The 18,153-nt window shown below is 43.1% G+C and overlaps 2 protein-coding genes across 2 annotated transcripts; one reads left to right on the top strand and one right to left on the bottom strand.

Annotated features, from left to right (window-relative positions):
* The first annotated feature begins 2,146 nt into the window (after positions 1-2,146).
* p3h4 (prolyl 3-hydroxylase family member 4 (inactive)) lies at positions 2,147-7,933 on the top strand. Its single transcript, XM_083977386.1, has 7 exons — positions 2,147-2,668; positions 4,615-4,764; positions 4,848-5,019; positions 5,282-5,410; positions 5,501-5,646; positions 6,121-6,204; positions 7,347-7,933. The coding sequence occupies exons 1-7, from the start codon at positions 2,216-2,218 to the stop codon at positions 7,494-7,496; spliced, it is 1,284 nt and encodes a 427-aa protein (XP_083833512.1). The 5' UTR covers positions 2,147-2,215; the 3' UTR covers positions 7,497-7,933.
* Positions 7,934-10,705: 2,772 nt separating this feature from the next.
* Positions 10,706-14,495, bottom strand: arl5c (ADP-ribosylation factor-like 5C). Its single transcript, XM_083977392.1, has 6 exons — positions 14,369-14,495; positions 13,839-13,899; positions 13,580-13,727; positions 12,927-13,010; positions 11,629-11,780; positions 10,706-11,453 (listed from the first exon to the last, which is right to left on the bottom strand). The coding sequence occupies exons 1-6, from the start codon at positions 14,412-14,414 to the stop codon at positions 11,405-11,407; spliced, it is 540 nt and encodes a 179-aa protein (XP_083833518.1). The 5' UTR covers positions 14,415-14,495; the 3' UTR covers positions 10,706-11,404.
* Positions 14,496-18,153: the final 3,658 nt, after the last annotated feature.

The raw sequence follows: 18,153 nt of genomic DNA, 5'->3' as shown, positions 1-18,153 counted from the left end.
GATTTTTTTTTTTTTTTACCTTCACAATGCTACATTTGTATCTTAATTAAACAGCTTCAGAGTAATTGTGATGGTTTAATAACTGACTTGGGGAGAATAGAGGCTCTCTGCCTTCCACCTAGCGTCTCTTGGCTGAAAACCAACCTTGTAAGATCAGAGCCTCCGACCTGGTGTCCCAGCTCTCGTCTCTGCAGCACCGGGACACAAACGCGCCCTGTAACCTGCTGTAATCTCTTGTTTATGACAGATTAAACTACACAAATATAGGCTACACATCATAACATTGTATATGACACATAACGTTACACACCGCTCCATGGATTGATTTCTCTCCGGCTTCATTGTAAACAAATGCACATGGCCGAGAGGAGGGTTAGCAACACAGAGGAAAAGAGACGGACTCAATAGTTCCCCTTTAAGTTTAGAAAAATATGATCTCATTCAGATAAATCATCACAGAAACAGATGTAGCTTTTAATAAAGTTATATACATTGGTTGGTAGGCTACATTTAAAACACTTTGAAAACAAACACACCATCAACTTTTATACAATTGAGTTGATGGTGTGTTTATTAGTGTGTTTTTATCGACTGTTTTTTATATAAAAGCTGAGCTTGCATAATAGTTCATGGTAAACAGAATAATAATAAAGAGTCTGACCACAGTAACCAACACAAATTACCATTAAACTATGAGGAAGACTGAGACAACCAATTGTGAAAAAGTGATGACACATGGAAGTTGTGCTTTTATTTTGTGCTTCTACTTCCGTCTCTCTCTGGTTTATTTGGCACGTCTTTCTGGTGCTTTACTCCAGACAGTAGGAAGAGGAGGAGGATGAGGATGGTGATGAGGAGGAGTGGCCCCTGGGTACCCTCCCACTTTATAATGGATTCTGCAAACGTGTAATTCTTGGCCAAGAGGCCTGACTCCATGACTTCACTCACGTATGAGCTGAAATTATAATGTTCCTCACCGAGATCTGTAGTTATCTCTGGGTGTTACAGCTCAGTATGGCTGCCTTCTGCTCTGCAGCCATCCTTTCTTTATATTATACACAGTGGAAAAAGCTTTTGAACACATGTATCCGCCTCAGAAAACAGACCCTAACCATCTGCATTCACCCTGTAGCCTACCAGAGGAGCCTGTGGGGCCTCCGACTGCCTCTGTATGAAGTGAGAGATTAGAGATTAGATTTGCCCAGAAGTGGTGGATTTTTAAACTCACTGACTCGAGTCTCAGCTTGTTGGTTTTCACGGAATGTACAAATCACAGCCAGACTGTAAATACGAAGGACTTTTCACACAGCCACTGTCTTTTATGAAAGCCTTGTGTGACCACAGTCCAAGAGCTGCCAGCAAAAATATTCTAAGTGTGCAAAAAACTAAACTAAACAAAAACTAAACAATGAGATTAGATTCTTATGAATGTGATACATTTGGGTACACGGGTCTATCGGGGGTTTGACCATGGAAACACTGAGGAAAGACCGGACCCTCTTTTCTGGGGTTTCCAAACTCAGTGACGTCTGAGTCAAGTTACCCGGGATTAGCGCCATTAATACCGGAAGTTGAGACTTCAGATTTCAAGTTAATTGTCAGTAGTGAAATCTGTCAGATATTGGGCTCCAAACAGATATGTACACACTACATAGCCTATTGTAAGAGCTAAAGGTTATCAGAGCCTTTAATTTAGTTTGTCTTACCCACAGTAAGATAAATATTAGTTTTATAAGCATAGACTTAACAAGAAAAGTAGGCTTTTTCACCATTAGCCTTTGCCGTCTTGCATGTGTAGATAGGTTAACACCTGTTTCTTGTTTTATTTACTAGAGAAAAGGGACTTTCCCCCCTTTCTTCTTCTTTTTTTATTCTGACAGTCTTTATTTAGCCTAGCTGATGTGAAAAAACAAACACAGACATGTTTTTTTTCTCGTGAGGAATTTTCACGCTCAGTTGCATCGGTGTGCTGATACACTGATTAAAATCATAACAGTGCATGTTGTGGTTCTTCTAGCGTAAAGAGGCGGAGCTTTACTTTGAAAGTCACGACCAGAAGTTGTTGTTTTGTGCGTCCAGCTCTGCGCCGCCTTCACAGCCTGTATACGTGCAGGCAGACATGAGCAATCCGTGCTGCTGAAGAAGGAGGAGGAAACTTCCAGATCCATTCAAAACAAGAACAGACTCCCGCTGGAGCCGGCGGAGGCGACCGACGATGCTCCTGAAAAGCCTGTGCCTGGCCTTCCTCATCCCGGTGCTGGTCCCGGTCCCGGTGGAGGCTCAGTATGAGAAGTACAGCTTCAAAAGTTTCCCTCAGAAGGACATCATGCCGCTGGAGTCGGCGTACAACTACGCGCTGGAGCAGTACGGGGCGCAGAACTGGAAGGAGAGCATCAAGTTCCTGGAGCTCAGCCTGCGGCTCCACCGGCTGCTGCGGGACAGCGAGTCGTTCTGCAGCCGCAACTGCAGCTCGGTGTCCCGGGACAACGACTCGCTGTTCGCCGACAGCAGCCTCCGCGTCGTGCGCCACATCCTCCTGAGGGCTGCGTGCCTCAAGAAGTGCAAGGCGGGGTTCCCGGTGTTTAACCTGTCGTACCCCCGCAGGGATCTACTGGAGGACTTCGACCAGAGGATCCCGTACCGGTACATCCAGTATGCGTACTACCAGGTGAGCGCAACGGGGCTGTGACGCGGTGCGCAAAGGAAAAGTAGGCCCCCGGTACTGAAGTTTGAGGCAGCAGCTGCAGCGCGTAGTTACACAGAACTATTATTCCATGTGACACGGTGACCGTCAACTCGCGTCAAAGTGGGTGAGACAGAAATGTGATGGAGTTATTGTTGTGTAGCCAGAGCGCGAGCTGCCCGTTAGAGGGCGGCCGGGGGAGGAGCGCAGGGACACCGGACACCGGACACAGGCCGCGGTGGTGGTGGTGGTGGTGGTGGTGGTGTGAATGAACTCAGCGCACACACTCATCAGAAGTGTTCGCAGTCTCACATCGACTCTGGAAACTTCTGCTCAGTGTTTGTCTGGTGTTGGAGCTCAGTCAGATCCTCCCCAGCTGCTTTGTTGCCCCCCCGCGCGCTGCAGACCGGGCAGGAGTTGAGCATGTGCCACGTCTCTCCCAGTGTTCCCCCGAAACAATACCCTTATTCTGCTCCGCCAGACACACACACACGCACGCACACCTCCACGCAGTCATCATCACTGTGTGTGTGTGCGTGCTGACGAGGCACAGAATGACTGAACTCGTCTTAAAGTTGTGCGTAAAATCACCTCTGGTCACATCTGGGGTGTAGAACTCTGTAGAAGGATCAAGGGCAGATGTCATTCTGGGAATTCTAGAATTCCATTGAAAAAAAAAAAACATTCCAGAATTCTATAAAAATTCTAGAATTTTATAAACATTCTGGTCGGAATTCCATTTTCAAAAATTACATTAGGCCCCAATCCTCTTCCGTACTCCAGGTTATTGTAGTTAAGGCAAGATTAAAGGTGTAATGAAGGGGAAAGGCAACATCAGAGGCCTTTAACTCAATTGAACTTCAGATAGTTGATGTGTTGTTGACATCAACCACTTCAAAACTCTTTGTCTGAAACCTTTAATCAGCTCCTGGTTGTTTGTTGGAAACAGAGATCATGAAGATTTTTCAGTTATCAGCTCCAGAAGGTTGTTTAAGAAGAGATCTGACTGTTTGTTACTTCCTAAATGTATTTCATCCTTCAGGCCATGTTTAGTTTCTTTGCCACATACCTGAATATAAAACCAAGTTAGAGCTGTAACATCTGTTATCTACATGTTAATAGCTGTTGGAGTGAAGATGTCAGACGTCATGTAGCTACAGGGCTCCAGACTGGCCCTAAACGGAAGCAGTTTGCCCCTAAAGTGCAAGTAGATTTCTCATCTAGTTGAGCATTTGCAACCAGTAAAGTTGCATTTTCTTTTTTTAACCTTCATGTTGTCAACCTGGGTCAAGGAAGGAAGGAAGGCAGGAAGGAAGGAAGGAAGGAAGGAAGGAAGGAAGGAAGGAAGGAAGGAAGGAAGGAAGGAAGGAAGGAAGGGAAAAGGAAGGAAAGATAGATGGAGGGAGGGAACAGATTGGGTCAAAAAGGAAGGAAGGAAGGAATGAAGGAAGGAATGTATAGGGAAAGAATGAAGGTAAGAAGGAAGGGAAAAGGAAGGAAAGAAAGATGGAGGGTCAATTGGATCAAAAGAGGAAGGAAGAAGAAGTAAGGACGAAGGGAAGGAAGGGAAAAAGGATTGTGGGAAGAAGGAAGAGAGAAAGGAAGGAAAGAAAGAAGGATGGAGGAAGGGAACAGTCAATCGGTCAATTTGACCCAGAAGGACAACAGGAGGGTTAACACAGGTGAAAAGTCAAAGTGGCGACTCTGTCATCACAGGTGTCAGGCCGATGTGTGTGAGGATCATGAATGAAAAGGAAATGTGAATATTGGCTTTGCAAGTCCATTTACATTGTGCGCCCCTAAATTTCCTCAAATTTGAAGTCAGGGGGCCACTGTGGCCTGAGTGTAAGAAGAGTTAGTCTGGAGAACTGTGCTACTACTGGAGATACAGAGAGGGAACAGCTCTGACACCATCTGCTCCTCCTCCACAGGCCAACAACGTGGAGAAGGCCATCGCAGCAGCCCACACCTTCCTGAAGAAGAACCCCACTGACCCCTACCTGACCAAGAACATGAACTACTACAAGACCCTGTTTGACGTGGAGGAGTATCTCATCGACCACGAGGAGCAGCCCTACGAGGTTCGTATACCCAGCGCCGTCGTCTTTCTTCTCCGCTCAGTGTCACTCACATCGTATTCACCTTCAGCCTCTCTCCCACCCAGAGTGTGTTCCTGAAGAGCGTGACGCTCTACAACACTGGAGACTACAGCGCCAGCGCCCGGCACATGGAGCAGGCCATCACGCATTACTTCGAGGTCTACAGCCTGTGCTCGGCCGGCTGCGAGGGCTCGTACGAGATCCTGGAGTTCAAGGACTTCTACCCCACGCTGGCAGGTGAGTGGAGAGAAGTTGGAGCAAAGTTCACAACACAAAATACCAGAGGATCTTGATGTAAAAACTCTGATCCTGGATAATAAGATGAAATCTGGACTGGACGTGCTCCACTGGCAGCTTTTTAAGATGTCGTATCAAAAGAATCCACCAGTTTCTGCAAGAACCTAAAATGAATTTGTTTGGATTCTTGTGGTTTTTGCAGCGTGTTGTCGTGGATAAGGAGAATAAAAAGTGTTGTGTCTTTGTGCTGCTGTCTCCACAGATCTCTACACCGATGTGCTGAAGTGTAAGGTGAAATGCGAGGAGCACCTGACTCCCAGCGTCGGGGGCTTCTTTGTGGAGAAGTTTGTGGCCACCATGTATCACTACCTCCAGTTTTCCTATTATAAATGTAAGGACAGTGACAAACTGCAAACTTTTCACAGGATGCTGCGTGATGCGTTTATGTGACATGGGTCGTTTTGTTGTTGTTCCTTCGCAGTGAACGATGTGAAGAACGCTGCTCCGTGTGCAGCCAGTTACATGCTGTTTGACCCCAAAGACCAGGTGATGCTGCAGAACGTAGCGTACTACCGCTTCTACCGGGAGCAGTGGGGCCTGCAGGAGAAGGACTTCCAGCCTCGGCCTGTGAGTCAAGATGTGTTGTTTATCTTTCATCCATTTGTGCTTCCAGACTAAGGCGACGCAGCTTGGATTGTTTAGAGACGGCACAAAGCGTCAGCCAAGTTCACACTGGCTATAATAAACCAAGGCATAAAAATACAAGCATCAAGTGGTCTTGGCCTGAAAATGAACACAATCTAGAGGTGGTAATTATAAACTCATATACTATTTTCCTGTCTTTTTTGCTGGGTGTAGACTAGAGTTGGCAGCTACAGTGTTCCAGCTTTGAACTGGCCCATAAACCTTTTTTTTTTGCCTTGAAGGTGCCACAGTCTTAAATAATTGTGGTATCAGTGTAAACACATTAAAGCTTCCAGACAGAGGGGAGAAACAAAAAGACAACAGGCCACGTCGCTGCTGCCGCTGCTGCCGGTGCAGCGTCATAAATCTGTTACAGGCGGGTTTGATCTCAGCTGCTGCTCCACGTTTGTCTTTCAGGAAGCCCTGAGGTATTTTAACGAGACGACCAAACAGAAGGAGATGCTGGAGTTTGCACTGAACTACCTACAAACAGATGATGAGGTACTGTACATTGTTTCTGTCGGTGATGCAAATACACAGGGAGCAGGTCATGACCTCAGAGGTTCTGTCCCAAACATCTAGTGCAGGGCTGTCAAACTCACAAACAGTGCAATATGACCTCAAGTGGGCCGGACCAGTAAAATAACAGCATGTTAACCCTCTAAATAAAAATAACTTTGTATTTTTTCTTTGTTTTAATACATTTTAAATATATTTACAGTTAATGAACTATCATTTTACAAGCATATTATGAATAACCTGAAATTTCTTGATAAAAAATATGTGCAATTTCAACAATATTCTGCCTGTCATCTGTCCTCACTTGTCATCCCGCATGTTTAACACCCCTGATCTATTAGACCTGTTCCAACTGAGATACATGTGTGAACTGAGATCTGAGCCCATGTAAATAAGGCAAAAAAGAGAACTTGCAACACTGTCTTCTCCCGAAATTCATGGGCTACATATTAATATAGAATAGAATAGAAAATACTAATATGTAGCCCTTGAATAAATATATTTTCTAATTCGGGACAAGACAGTTTTGCGAGTTCTCTTTTCTGCCTTGTTTAACTTTCTCGGACTCAGCACCTACTGCATTTTGGATGTGCGTGAGCTTTTTTCTTTTTCAGCCCATGTAAATAACAAGGGATCAAGCTGAAGTTGAATCTTGTATAAATTACACTTCTTTAAAAAAAAAAAAAAAACCTATCAAAACATCCGTGATGTATTTGGGGTTATACACTTTTACTTTGAAGGATTAAAGCTGCTATTCAGGTTATGGGAAGGAACCCAAGAAAAAAAGTCTCTGGGGATGAAATAGAGAGGAAGAGTGGGTGAGGAAGAGAAAACAGAGAGAGAGAGAGGAGGGGAGGGAAAGGGGGGGGGGTTATGTTTTCCAGCCAGCAGTGTGTGGTATGTGGCTGGGAGGTGTCGGCCACTGAGGCTGTGCCACATCTATTTAACTCAGGTCAGCCCCTCCCACCCCAGTCTGGGAGGAGGGGGGAGGAAGGCTGAAGTACTGTAGGCTCCGCTGATTTATAGCTACAAGCAGGAAAAAGCATCAACTTTGCCGGATTGTTGAAGTCAGATGATAAAACGCTTGTTCGCCTAACAGTGTTTCTTTTTTCTCTAACTTTCAGGATGTGGTGAGTCCAGAAGAAGTGGGCGCCGCTCCCCCAGAAAACCCAGACTCTGAGTTCGAGGGGATGGGCGACTACGAGGAGTCGTTTCTGGCCGAGTGGTGGCAGGAACCCAAAACCAAGTGGGACACCGGAGAGGTCGCGGACTGACCTCTGACCTCTGACCTCGTCCATGAACGGGACACTTCCTCCGCCAGCTCTGTCCCACCTGTCATGACAACACACCAAAGAATGTCGGCCTCTCTCCACACAGGCCGACGCTCACATCAGTATTCAGCAGAAAATGCTCAACTCTCATTCGTCTGTTCCTGAAGGGACGAGTCTATGCATCATGTTGATCAAGATCAGAGATTGACATATTATGTCTTGGCTGTCATCAGCCTCTTTAACTGTTTTATTTTTGTAACGAGTCATTGGTCTGTAAACTAATACTAGTCAGTGACTTTTCTACAGTTTTTTATTTAATGAAAGTGAAACGCCGCTGTGCCGTGGTGTAACGAATCTGACTTGTAGCTTTTTTCTTGTCAATGACCAACTGGGTTGTTGTGATAATAATTTGGTCATTATTAAAATAATATTTTAATATACTCGTGCTGTTTTGTCCCTCAATAAGATGCAAAAACAAACACAATATGATTGCAGTGGTGTTGAAATGATTACATGATTATTTGTAGTGATATTTATTAATTCAAGTCATTTATTATTATTTAAAAAAAGCAACTGAAATACCTCCAGACTTTATACTGATGACCAGACAAACTGAGTAATTTAAATTCATTAATCATTCATTTTAAGTCATTAAAGTGTTTTTTGAAAGTTTTTCTGACAAGAAGAAAAAACAGTATCACATAAAAACAACAACTGTGAATGTAACTTCAGATTGTACTACTATTGGTACTCGCACTAGTAGATTTTAATTTGATTTTTTAACATAATTACCATAATTTTGTCCTTATTGTTTTAAACTATTGTTTATCTGTTTAAACAGGGACTCGACAAAATATAGAATAAAGTAACAAAGACATGTCACACGCACTAAATTCAATCAGCTGATGTACATGTAGCCTGCTACTTCTAATTATTTATTAAGTAAAACACTGACAACAGGAAGTACAAGTCCCTATTTTCATCCAACAAAGTCTGACTCCCCCACAATAGCTCTGACTGGGGGAGTCAGATTGTGTTGGGGAGTTGGAAAATTCTACATCACCTGTTGTGTTCAAGGCCTAAAGCAACAAACTGAGCGCCTGCTTAGGGCCCCTTGACCACCAGGGGGCGCCCCAAGAGCAACTATGAATGGTGAATGTGGCTGAGGTCAAACAAATAGTGGTGAATATTCTTCCAAATCTTTATCTTGGATTCTGGGCCTGGGAAAGGATAAACTGTTGATTTAGGAATGAGAGACTGTAAGAATATCACTTACCTTATGCCTCCTCGCTGCACTGAGCATCCTGCATTCATTCAGTAAGAGATAGTGACCATATGGAGTTTGAACCCCAGTCCAAAGTCAGTTATATAACCCACAGCACTCTCCAGCTGGATGTTTTCACCTCACCTCCACTAATACATTACATCACACCTCTTGATAATACTTACTAATAATGACACAAAACAATTCCTAATATGATTACACCTTATGCCTCCTAATCCAAAGTCAGTGAGCTATCCAGCTGGTTGTGGTGAGGCCTCAGGTCCACCACACTATTATCTTAGCCTACATTACACCTCCTGATTAACCTTAATAATAATGTCAGTCCTATAACTAAAATGTTCTGCTATGGATTACAGCAAATTAATGTTCACAACTATTCATTATGACAAAACAAAATCAAATTTTGCTTAGGGCACCATGGAGGCTTGGCCCGGCACTGCTACATATTTACTGTAAGTATATGAATAAAGTATTGTGAATGTCTGAGCTAAAATAAGGTTTTCCAAATTATATTTTAGGTTCTGATGATATACTATAAATTAGCCTATAGGACCTTTATAGATATTATAGTACATTTTGCAATTTGCTATTTGATGCAACATGGGTTTTTATGGGCATATTTTGAGTTCTGGGCTGGTTTTGAGTTGCTGTTTGGCTGCTTTTGCCTCCCAGACCTGGCAGCCCCAGTTTGGGCCATGGTTTGGACACAAACTGGACTTCAAAACCGTGATATAGGCAACTAATAGGAGAATTTTACACATACTAGGTAAATGGTTGTAACCATGTAAGGGCGGCAGCAGAAAGGTTTCCCCCTAGCGGTCACAGTAACGCACTGCACGTTAGACACGCGGTTACATACAGCGACCGTTCATAAAACACGGTAACACGTCTACAGGGACGGAGAGAAACACGGTGGTAATACAGAGTTTACACGGAGCGAACAGCAATACAATATAACATATAAAACCCCAGTTCTCATATGTGTCGCATCTTGGTATCAATAATCTTATTTCGCCATAGAGAAACCGCGCGGGGGTATAGCTCAGTGGTAGAGCATTTGACTGCAGATCAAGAGGTCTCCGGTTCAAATCCGGATGCCCCCTGGGAAGATGTGACTTTTATGTCAAGGATACCTACGTCCATGAACATTTTACAGAGCCACGTAAAATCATCACCGTAACGCTGCTGTAAGTTTAGTTTTACTCCCTTTGTTTTAGTACATTAATAAGATGTTTACAGTTAATGCGCTATAGGGTATCCTTTTACAAAACATATTATGAATAACCTGGAATTTCTTGATAAAAATATGTGCAATTTCAACAATATTCTGCCTCTTCTGTCTTCTATGTAATTTTCACACTTGATATTGTCATCCTGAGGGCCGGATTGGACCCTCTGCTGGGCCGGTTTTGGCCCGTGGGCCGTTCACAAAGTTCTCAAAAGACAATGGGAAGAGGAGGTTTTGTTTTAGCAGGATTTCTAGAAAACACTTGACTGTAAAAACTGAGAAAGTTATGTTTAAATTATAAGGGAAATCGGATGATTTTCATGTTTTTTTTCTCTATTTTGTAAAGTTGTAAAACTATGAGCTCAGCCCTGTAGCCATGGCTATTGTTATTGAACAGTGTCTTGTAAGGACAACATTAAGCAGGACAATTCAGTAAGACATTCAATCAATCAATGAATCAATTTGTAAAAAAAGATTTAGGCTCCAATGGTCAAATAACAAACATGGAGAAGAAATGATTTAAATACATCTAAATAATCTTGCACTAGGATTTCTCATGTAGCTGCAGGTACCACATAAACAGAATAATACAGATGACACATTCACCCCACTTTTTTTGTACAATAATAAGATTTATTCATAGAAAAAAATAAAATATGTACATTTTAAATAAAGACAAAAAGTAATTAGCAGCCAGCTCGTTTTCCGTAAATACAGCAAGAGCCTTTTTGTTAAAAAATAAATTACAGCATATCTTTGTTCTGTTTGTTCTTTGGCATTAAACACAGTTTGATTCTTCAGGCAGCTGAGCTGTTCAACACAGTTTCCTCAGGCAGCTGTGAGCGGATGTTCAGGCTGGTGTGGAAAGGAAGTCGTCAGTGACACGCAATCACTGATCAGAGGTCAGAATGAGATCGTTATCATTCCACACAAAGGCTTCTGGGAAACATGAGGGCACGGTTTACATACCATGAGGAAGAACAACATGTTCAGGTCGTTGGTTGGATTATTCAGTGCAGCTAATTAGCCTATACTTAATGAAGTTGAGGAATTTCTGTCACTTGATAAGTAAAAAACAGAAGAGTGTGTAGAAACGTCGACACACGAGCTTCTGCAGGAAACTCAATATAAAAACTCAAACTGAGAGAAAAGTCTGATTCCTAAACCCTGTTTTTGTTTTTGTCCGGTGAACGCGGCGTCCACCTGCCCCGAGACCACCCAGCTGTGTCTCTGTGGCTCCGCCCCCAGGACAGCGTGCAGTGCAGGTGTGGCTCTATCACAGGTGACATCTTCACAGGAATCTGCCTTAACACTGTAAATCAATCACCATGGCGACTGGACTCCGTTTGGCTCAGTTTCAGGGAGTTCGATCCCCTCACCCCTCCATCGGTCGCCGTCTCAGTTCGCCACGACCCGTGACCTCATCCAGTCCAGACTGGCAGGAAGACTAGAGAGGAGAAGACAGATGTTTACACAGCTGTTTTCTTTCCTGACTCATGCACAACAATGAACGGAGGCAGAGAAAGTGTGTGTGTGTGTGTGTGTGTGTGTGTGTGTGTGTGTGTGTGTGTGTGTGTGTGTGTGTGTGTGTGTGTGTGTGTGTGTGTGTGTGTGTGACTCACCCCTCCCCTGTCAGGGCGCAGCAGCCCTGGACGTGCCACGGATGTGTTTTGATGTTGTTGAGCGTGAGGCACTGGGAGATCTCGGCCGCCGTCATCGAACCTTTCACGTCCTGCTTGTTGGCGAGGACGAGGATGGCGGCGCTCTGCAGCTCCTGAACGTTACCACAGCAACAAGAAGATCAGATCAGATTACACATACATACAGTACATACATACATATTTCACTGTGGAAAAAAAAACCCTACGTCACATTCCTCTGAACAAAGAACAGCAGCCTCAGCAGGAAAAACACATATCAACGTGCTGAGTCATGCGCTCGACGCCGAGACTAGTTCCTCATCACGACGCGTCATGGGTTTGTGAGTTGTTGCGCAACGTACGAGTTTAAAAAAACCAGGCGTGTGTGATGAAACCTGGAGATGGGCGGTTTCACAGAAACACAGAAACGGTTTCACGTCAAAGAAGCTGAACTAACGTGATGAATTAGTCTGATGACATCCAGGTGAATTAAGTCATAAAACAGAGAAAATAAAATGTTTTAACACATTTTCTGATCATTCTGTCTTTTATTCATGATTTAAAAACATACTTACAACTTATAAACTGATAAATTATTCATGAATTCATGAATGTGCAGCATAAAACACACTATAATTATATAGCTGTATGGACAGATGTGTGTTTATTAAAGCATCTGTCAAGAACTGTAATCAACTAATGGCTTTAATGTAATTTTCTTTTAAGTTTATCACATTAGTGTTTATAGCCTACTTGCTTTGGTTATATTTCATTGTAACTTTTAAGTACTATTCAATCATTATTGTAGTGCTATTGTTATCCTTTTACTGATTCAACTCTTTTTATATCATATAACTATTCATATATTATTGTTATTTCTACGTTCAGTTGTTTGTGAAACACTTCATTTTGGCTTGTATGAAAGGTTCTATATAAATAAATAAACACTTGATTGATAATTTATATCTGCTTCATTATAGTGTAATTTATCATTAGTTGCTTCTAACTACATTAAATCAGAATCACATACTTTATTATTACATTACGTTAAATAATAATAAGATAAGAATAGAGAGAAATACATACATAAATGTATGTCTTTATACCACGATATGATGACATTTTAAATAAATATGCAAATAAAAAAGTTAACAAGGTAATGTCTGGTGAGTTTAAGGTCAGTCTGAAATGTCAGCACTGTGTATTAAATGTCAATCTAGAGCTGAGCTGATATATAAACTAATATAATCATCATGTAATAATCAGTGGTGTCCTCGTACCTCGTGTGCGAGCATCTGGTGCAGCTCCTCTTTGGTCAGAGTCAGTCGCTCTCGGTCGGTGCTGTCCACCACCACGATGACAATCTACACAAACACAGCAGACACACAACTATAAACACACAGAAGCACACATATCTAGTACTTTATAATAAACACTTATGTAACAGTGCCAGTTTACAGACTTTATCAGCACAAGCAGCAGCAGCAGCAGCACATATAGTGATAGTGATAGTGAGGAGACAGTAAAGGTTAATGTGCAGCAAGTCACACGTAAACATTTATACTTGATACTTTCTCTTTCTGTCTTCACTCCTGAACATCAGACTTCACAACTTTCACTGTCGACTCTTACCTAAATGTGTTGAATTGTGAATTATTCCTGATTAAAACTTAAAAAAGGGAGATTTTTTCTACCTTTTGGGTGCAATAAAAGAGCTAAAACTCAAATGTTGAGTCTTTAAACCTTCAGAAAAATTATGTTTCTGACTTTTTTGACCATGTTCTGCTTCACTCTTTTGTTCATTGTGCTGCTGTGCTGTTACACCATGGACAGATGTGCTGCTGTGCTGTTACACTGTGGACAGATGTGCTGCTGTGCTGTTACACTGTGGACAGATGTGCTGCTGATGCCAGTGACCGGTCGTCTTTCTTACCTCCGTGTTGTTGTAGTACGTGTTCCAGGTGGCTCGGAGACTCTCCTGTCCTCCGATGTCCCAGACCAGGAAGTGTGTGTTGCGGACGATGATCTCCTCCACGTTGCTGCCGATGGTGGGTGACGTGTGGACGGCCTCTTTGGTCAAACTGGACGAGACAAACAATTAAGCAGAGACATGATGAGACACATGCATGAGGAGGACAGACGATGATATATAATATAAGACAATGTGACACAGCTGAGGTCAAAGTACTTACAACTGATAGAGGACGGTCGTCTTCCCTGCGTTGTCCAAACCCACAACAATAACTTTGTGTTCTGCAGGAAAAGTTAAAAAAAAAAGAAGAAAAAGAAGAAGAGAAAGTTGGTTGGTTTTCTCACTTGGGTCTTATCTTGAGTTGTTGCATAATTGGTTTAAACCTCAGAGGACACACAGATAAGATAGGAGACAGGTACACCAGACCAGACTGTACAGTACAGTCATTACATCACAACATGCCTGAAATACCTGGGAAAACAACACTTTCTTCTGAGAACTTTAACTTTAAGTCAGTTTGAATATTACATTTATATATTATATTATTTGTATATTTATATTAATTTTATAAAGATATTAAACGTTAAAATGGAAAATATCAAAACAATAGATTGTGAAAAACAACAGAAAAGGAATTCTTAACAGTTTAATCTCAATAAAATCAACTTAAACTGACTAGTTTAGGACATTGGTTATTAAAAAGAGCCTGACAAAAACTTTAATAAAACAACGCGAGAGTTTGTGTCTCACCTTTGTCTCCGAACACAGCCAGCATCTTAGTCAGCATGAAGCCCATGTCCAACAGGTGTGTGTGTGTGTGTTCAGGTAAGTGAGTAATCCTGCTCCGTGTGTGTGTGTGAACAGCTGAATGTGTCACCGGCTCGACTCCCTCCGCTAATATCAGCTTCAGTCCGACCTGAGGAGGCGGAGCTCCGGGGAAGTCTGGGGGTTTTCAGTCGACGCTGCGTTCACGTACCGTGGGAAATATCTCAATTTTAGTAGGTCAGCGCAGGCGGACAGGTGAGGACGTGACCTGATGTGTTTTTATTTAAGGTTATAGACACTGTAGATTAAATATAGAACCGAAATTACCTCAAATTACACAAACTTAAATGCACTTAAGTCATTTAAAGTAATAATATTTCCCCTAAATCAATTCAGTTTGTCATTTTTAGCACCAATGTGAAATAAAACACCTGCTGATTATTCGTCCTCTGCCCACCCCACCTGTAAAATTACAATATTACCCCTAATAATGAACTTTAAAGCAAACAAACTAAAGTAAACAAATGAAACGAGCTGAGTACAAAGTTTTCTGAAGAGTTCCCTGAACATCAAAAGCATCCGATGACGTACGTGCATTTTTATTCCATGTATGGAAAGAGGAAGCGAAACAGTTAGTGTGTTTTTTTCTCTCTCTCTCCCCTCCCTGTGTCACGGGAACTTTATTGTCCTGATCCAACAGAAAGTAAAACTGCGAATTTAAAGAACTTTCCACCGGGATTTCCCCCTAATTACCCCCTCAACACCAATAATACTTCTAATACCACTACTTATAATTATGGATGAACTGTCTGCTGCTGTGATTTGATGTTTGAATCAATACAGTACAGAGCCATGTGTGTTGTTTCTAAACTTTAAGTCATGAAAATATTTCGTTTTGATTGTTTTATCATATCAAACATATATTTATATATCTATGTATCTGTATTTATACCTTGCAGGGATGCAAACGGGTCAGGACCAAAAAAGAGAGGAATTGTCTGGCGGGCGGGCGGGCGGCGGGGGGGGGGGGGGGGGGGGCTCACCATTAACAATATCACAGAAAAGTCAATTTCCAGTAGTTCAACCCCAACCAAGTATTGAGTGCATATAGATGGACAGTTTTCAGAAGGCCAACATTTCTAGATTAAAAATGCTTTAAAAAAATAAAAACCATTGCAATATTTCAATTTTGGAGATACTGATTTTTAGGTCTTCACTGAATGTTAGTCATAATTATTACTATTAAAATAAACTGAAGAAATAAAGACATGGGATTTAACATCCCATTCAGTGTGTAATGGACATATAGGCCTATATAATGTGTTAGTTTCACTTTAATTGAACACATTCTACATCGCGGAGGCGACGTCTCTCCTTCACCTCTGAAACGGGGCAGAGCTCCGTGGGAGACACCTGCCTGACACAGCAACGGACATGCACGGGGGGAAAAACGGCAGCGCCGTCGCACCGACTGCACGCGGATACGCGCCGCTTTTGGGTAACGAGCGCGCACGTCGCGTCTACATTGGAGGTGAATAGGAAGGATGTTACCAGTATAATCAGAGACAACCATGAATGAGTTGTCGCACACACTGAGGTGAGCAGCAGCAGAGCGGCCGCACCGTGACCGCGGTCCGCTCCAGCTGCCTGGTGTCCCCATTACGCACCACGCGTCTTTTCAGTCACTTGTCCAAGTTCTCCTTTACTGTTTTTTTTCGAGACAACACTCATTCTCTCTCTCTCTCTCTCTCTCTCTCTCTCTCTCTCTCTCTCTCTCTCTCTCTTTTACCGGCGGTGTCAGCTGATGTGCACATCTGCAGCAACCCAAACAAATGCACATGTTACTGTTGACTGGCTCTATTCCAGCCACATGATTGGTTCGGCGCGGTGGAAATCTCATTATCATTGGTTATTTGTATCGTCTGCCAAAACATGGATGAATGAAACCTATCGACCAAGTCTCATATTTCTATCGAGGAAAAGTTATTTCACAATTTATAGACACAACACCGACAAGCACTGAGAGCCGCATGTTGCAGTGACGTTATATAGGCTATAAAAAAAATAATCCGCAAATAATAAACCGACGAAAAGGTGCAACTTGCCACTTAACTTCTTGTCGATGTATTATTTGCGGGGGCTTTCGGGGGATCTGGTGACGGTGGAGGATCTGGGACTGATTGACTGTGGACCACCACCAGTCTGATCAGGTCCATCACAGCACAGCAGCTGCAGCTCTGCCCCGCTGTCACATGACGCATATCAGCGCAATCTGTTTACATTAAACCGACATCAGGAGAATAATGAGAATTAGCCTATGATTTAAAAAATATATATTTGTTTCGAATTTTGGCCCCTGGATCATGATTTTTTTGGGCGCATTCTTGGTAAAAAAAAAAATCCTCTAAAAAAAAAAAGACAGTTGGGATGCATAATGTGTCTCATAACAGTATACTGTGCGTCACGTTATCGTCCCCCCCACCCCCCCCTCCCTCTGTACTGAGCTGGCCGGTACTGGGTATAGCGTCCTGCTGATCACCGCGCAGAGGCACCGGCCGGTCTGAGCTGCGTTCATGTGCCGACTTTAAAACTCTCCAGTCAGTGACCTGGTGGCGGCTGTTTTGGTCGTCAGCATTTTATCCACGCAGCGACCGTCCACGGCTTAGTGGTGTTTTATTCTAGGGGTCGGTGGTGGCTGTGAGACAGCAGCGGCTCCACGGTGAGAGGGGGGGGGGGGGGGGCAGCTTCTGCTCACCTGACTCTGTGCAGCTTCTTCATTAAATCCAAACAAACAGTCCGACACAGCGACGCGCTGCTCCTGTTTGACTCTAAAGTCTCTGTAGCTCATCAGCCCGGAACTCGCCGTCATGGACCAGAAGCGACGGCGGCGTTTGGCCTCAGACGTCTCGGACTTCCAGAGCAGCTACAGCAGCGTTGTGACCTCAACCATGGTTGGTGAGAGCAGAAATGTTGTTGTAGGCCTGTGCATATTCTCATTTGTCCAGGTCATAGTATTTCAAAGGAGGTTAAATCGAAAGCAACTGGACTTATACTGAGTCTCCACACCAGATAGTTGGACCAGTCTCAGCCTGGTCAGATGCTACATGAACTGATGAAGCCGCATGGATGAGAGGTGAAACGTCTTCCTAGACAAATAACTAAGTCCAGTTGAACCTCCTTTGAAAAAAAAAAAAAAAGTTGTTGGCGGGCTCGTGAATTTTTTTTGAAACGAGTGAAAACGAGCGTTAAATCGCATTTCTCGCGTATCTCGCGTTTGGTTGCGCGTAAAAGCTCGCGCGAAAAAAAAGCGTTCCTCGTGTTTGTGTGGGAAGCCCCTGTGGGTCTTCCCACCAAACACGATGAAATAGACGAAGACGCGAGGGTCCCGTCGCCATAAAAGAATCGCGTGTATTGCGTCGCAAAAAAAAAAAGTCGCGTATACCGCGTCTCGCGCCTAATCGCGTCTTTGCGTCACGGCCTTTTACACCGCGGACGTAACGAATAAACGGTGACAGTGTGAACGAACAACATAGAACAGAACCAGACGTGCGTTGTTTCCTCTTTTCACCTACAGCTCCACTCTCTCTTACTTACACTAACTACTGTTATTGTTGAGGCCAGAGAATTGTGGGATTTGTAGTTTTGGACCAATCGCAGGTTGTGCTCTTTCTTTTTTGTGATTTTCCCGGTTCACACATGTCTTTTTTTTTTAGGGGCAAATGCGAGTGAAATGCTCGCCCATGGTGGGCATAAGAAAATTTAAGACCTGT

This window comes from Trachurus trachurus (genome assembly GCF_905171665.1).
Source record: "Trachurus trachurus genome assembly, chromosome: 8".
Taxonomy (NCBI): Eukaryota; Metazoa; Chordata; class Actinopteri; order Carangiformes; family Carangidae; genus Trachurus; species Trachurus trachurus.
Note: the sequence above shows the minus strand (reverse complement) of the source record. Positions and strands in the feature narration are given on the sequence as shown.

Coding starts and splice junctions, on each gene's coding strand:
- p3h4 (XM_083977386.1), top strand. CDS start 2,216: ATGCTCCTGAAAAGCCTGTGCCTGGCCTTCCTCATCCCGGTGCTGGTC. Junction 4,765..4,847: donor ACGAGGAGCAGCCCTACGAG/GTTCGTATACCC, acceptor TCTCCCACCCAG/AGTGTGTTCCTGAAGAGCGT. Junction 5,020..5,281: donor CTTCTACCCCACGCTGGCAG/GTGAGTGGAGAG, acceptor CTGTCTCCACAG/ATCTCTACACCGATGTGCTG.
- arl5c (XM_083977392.1), bottom strand. CDS start 14,414: ATGGGCTTCATGCTGACTAAGATGCTGGCTGTGTTCGGAGACAAAG. Junction 11,781..12,926: donor ACCAGATGCTCGCACACGAG/GTACGAGGACAC, acceptor GGTAACGTTCAG/GAGCTGCAGAGCGCCGCCAT. Junction 11,454..11,628: donor TGCGCCCTGACAGGGGAGGG/GTGAGTCACACA, acceptor TCTCCTCTCTAG/TCTTCCTGCCAGTCTGGACT.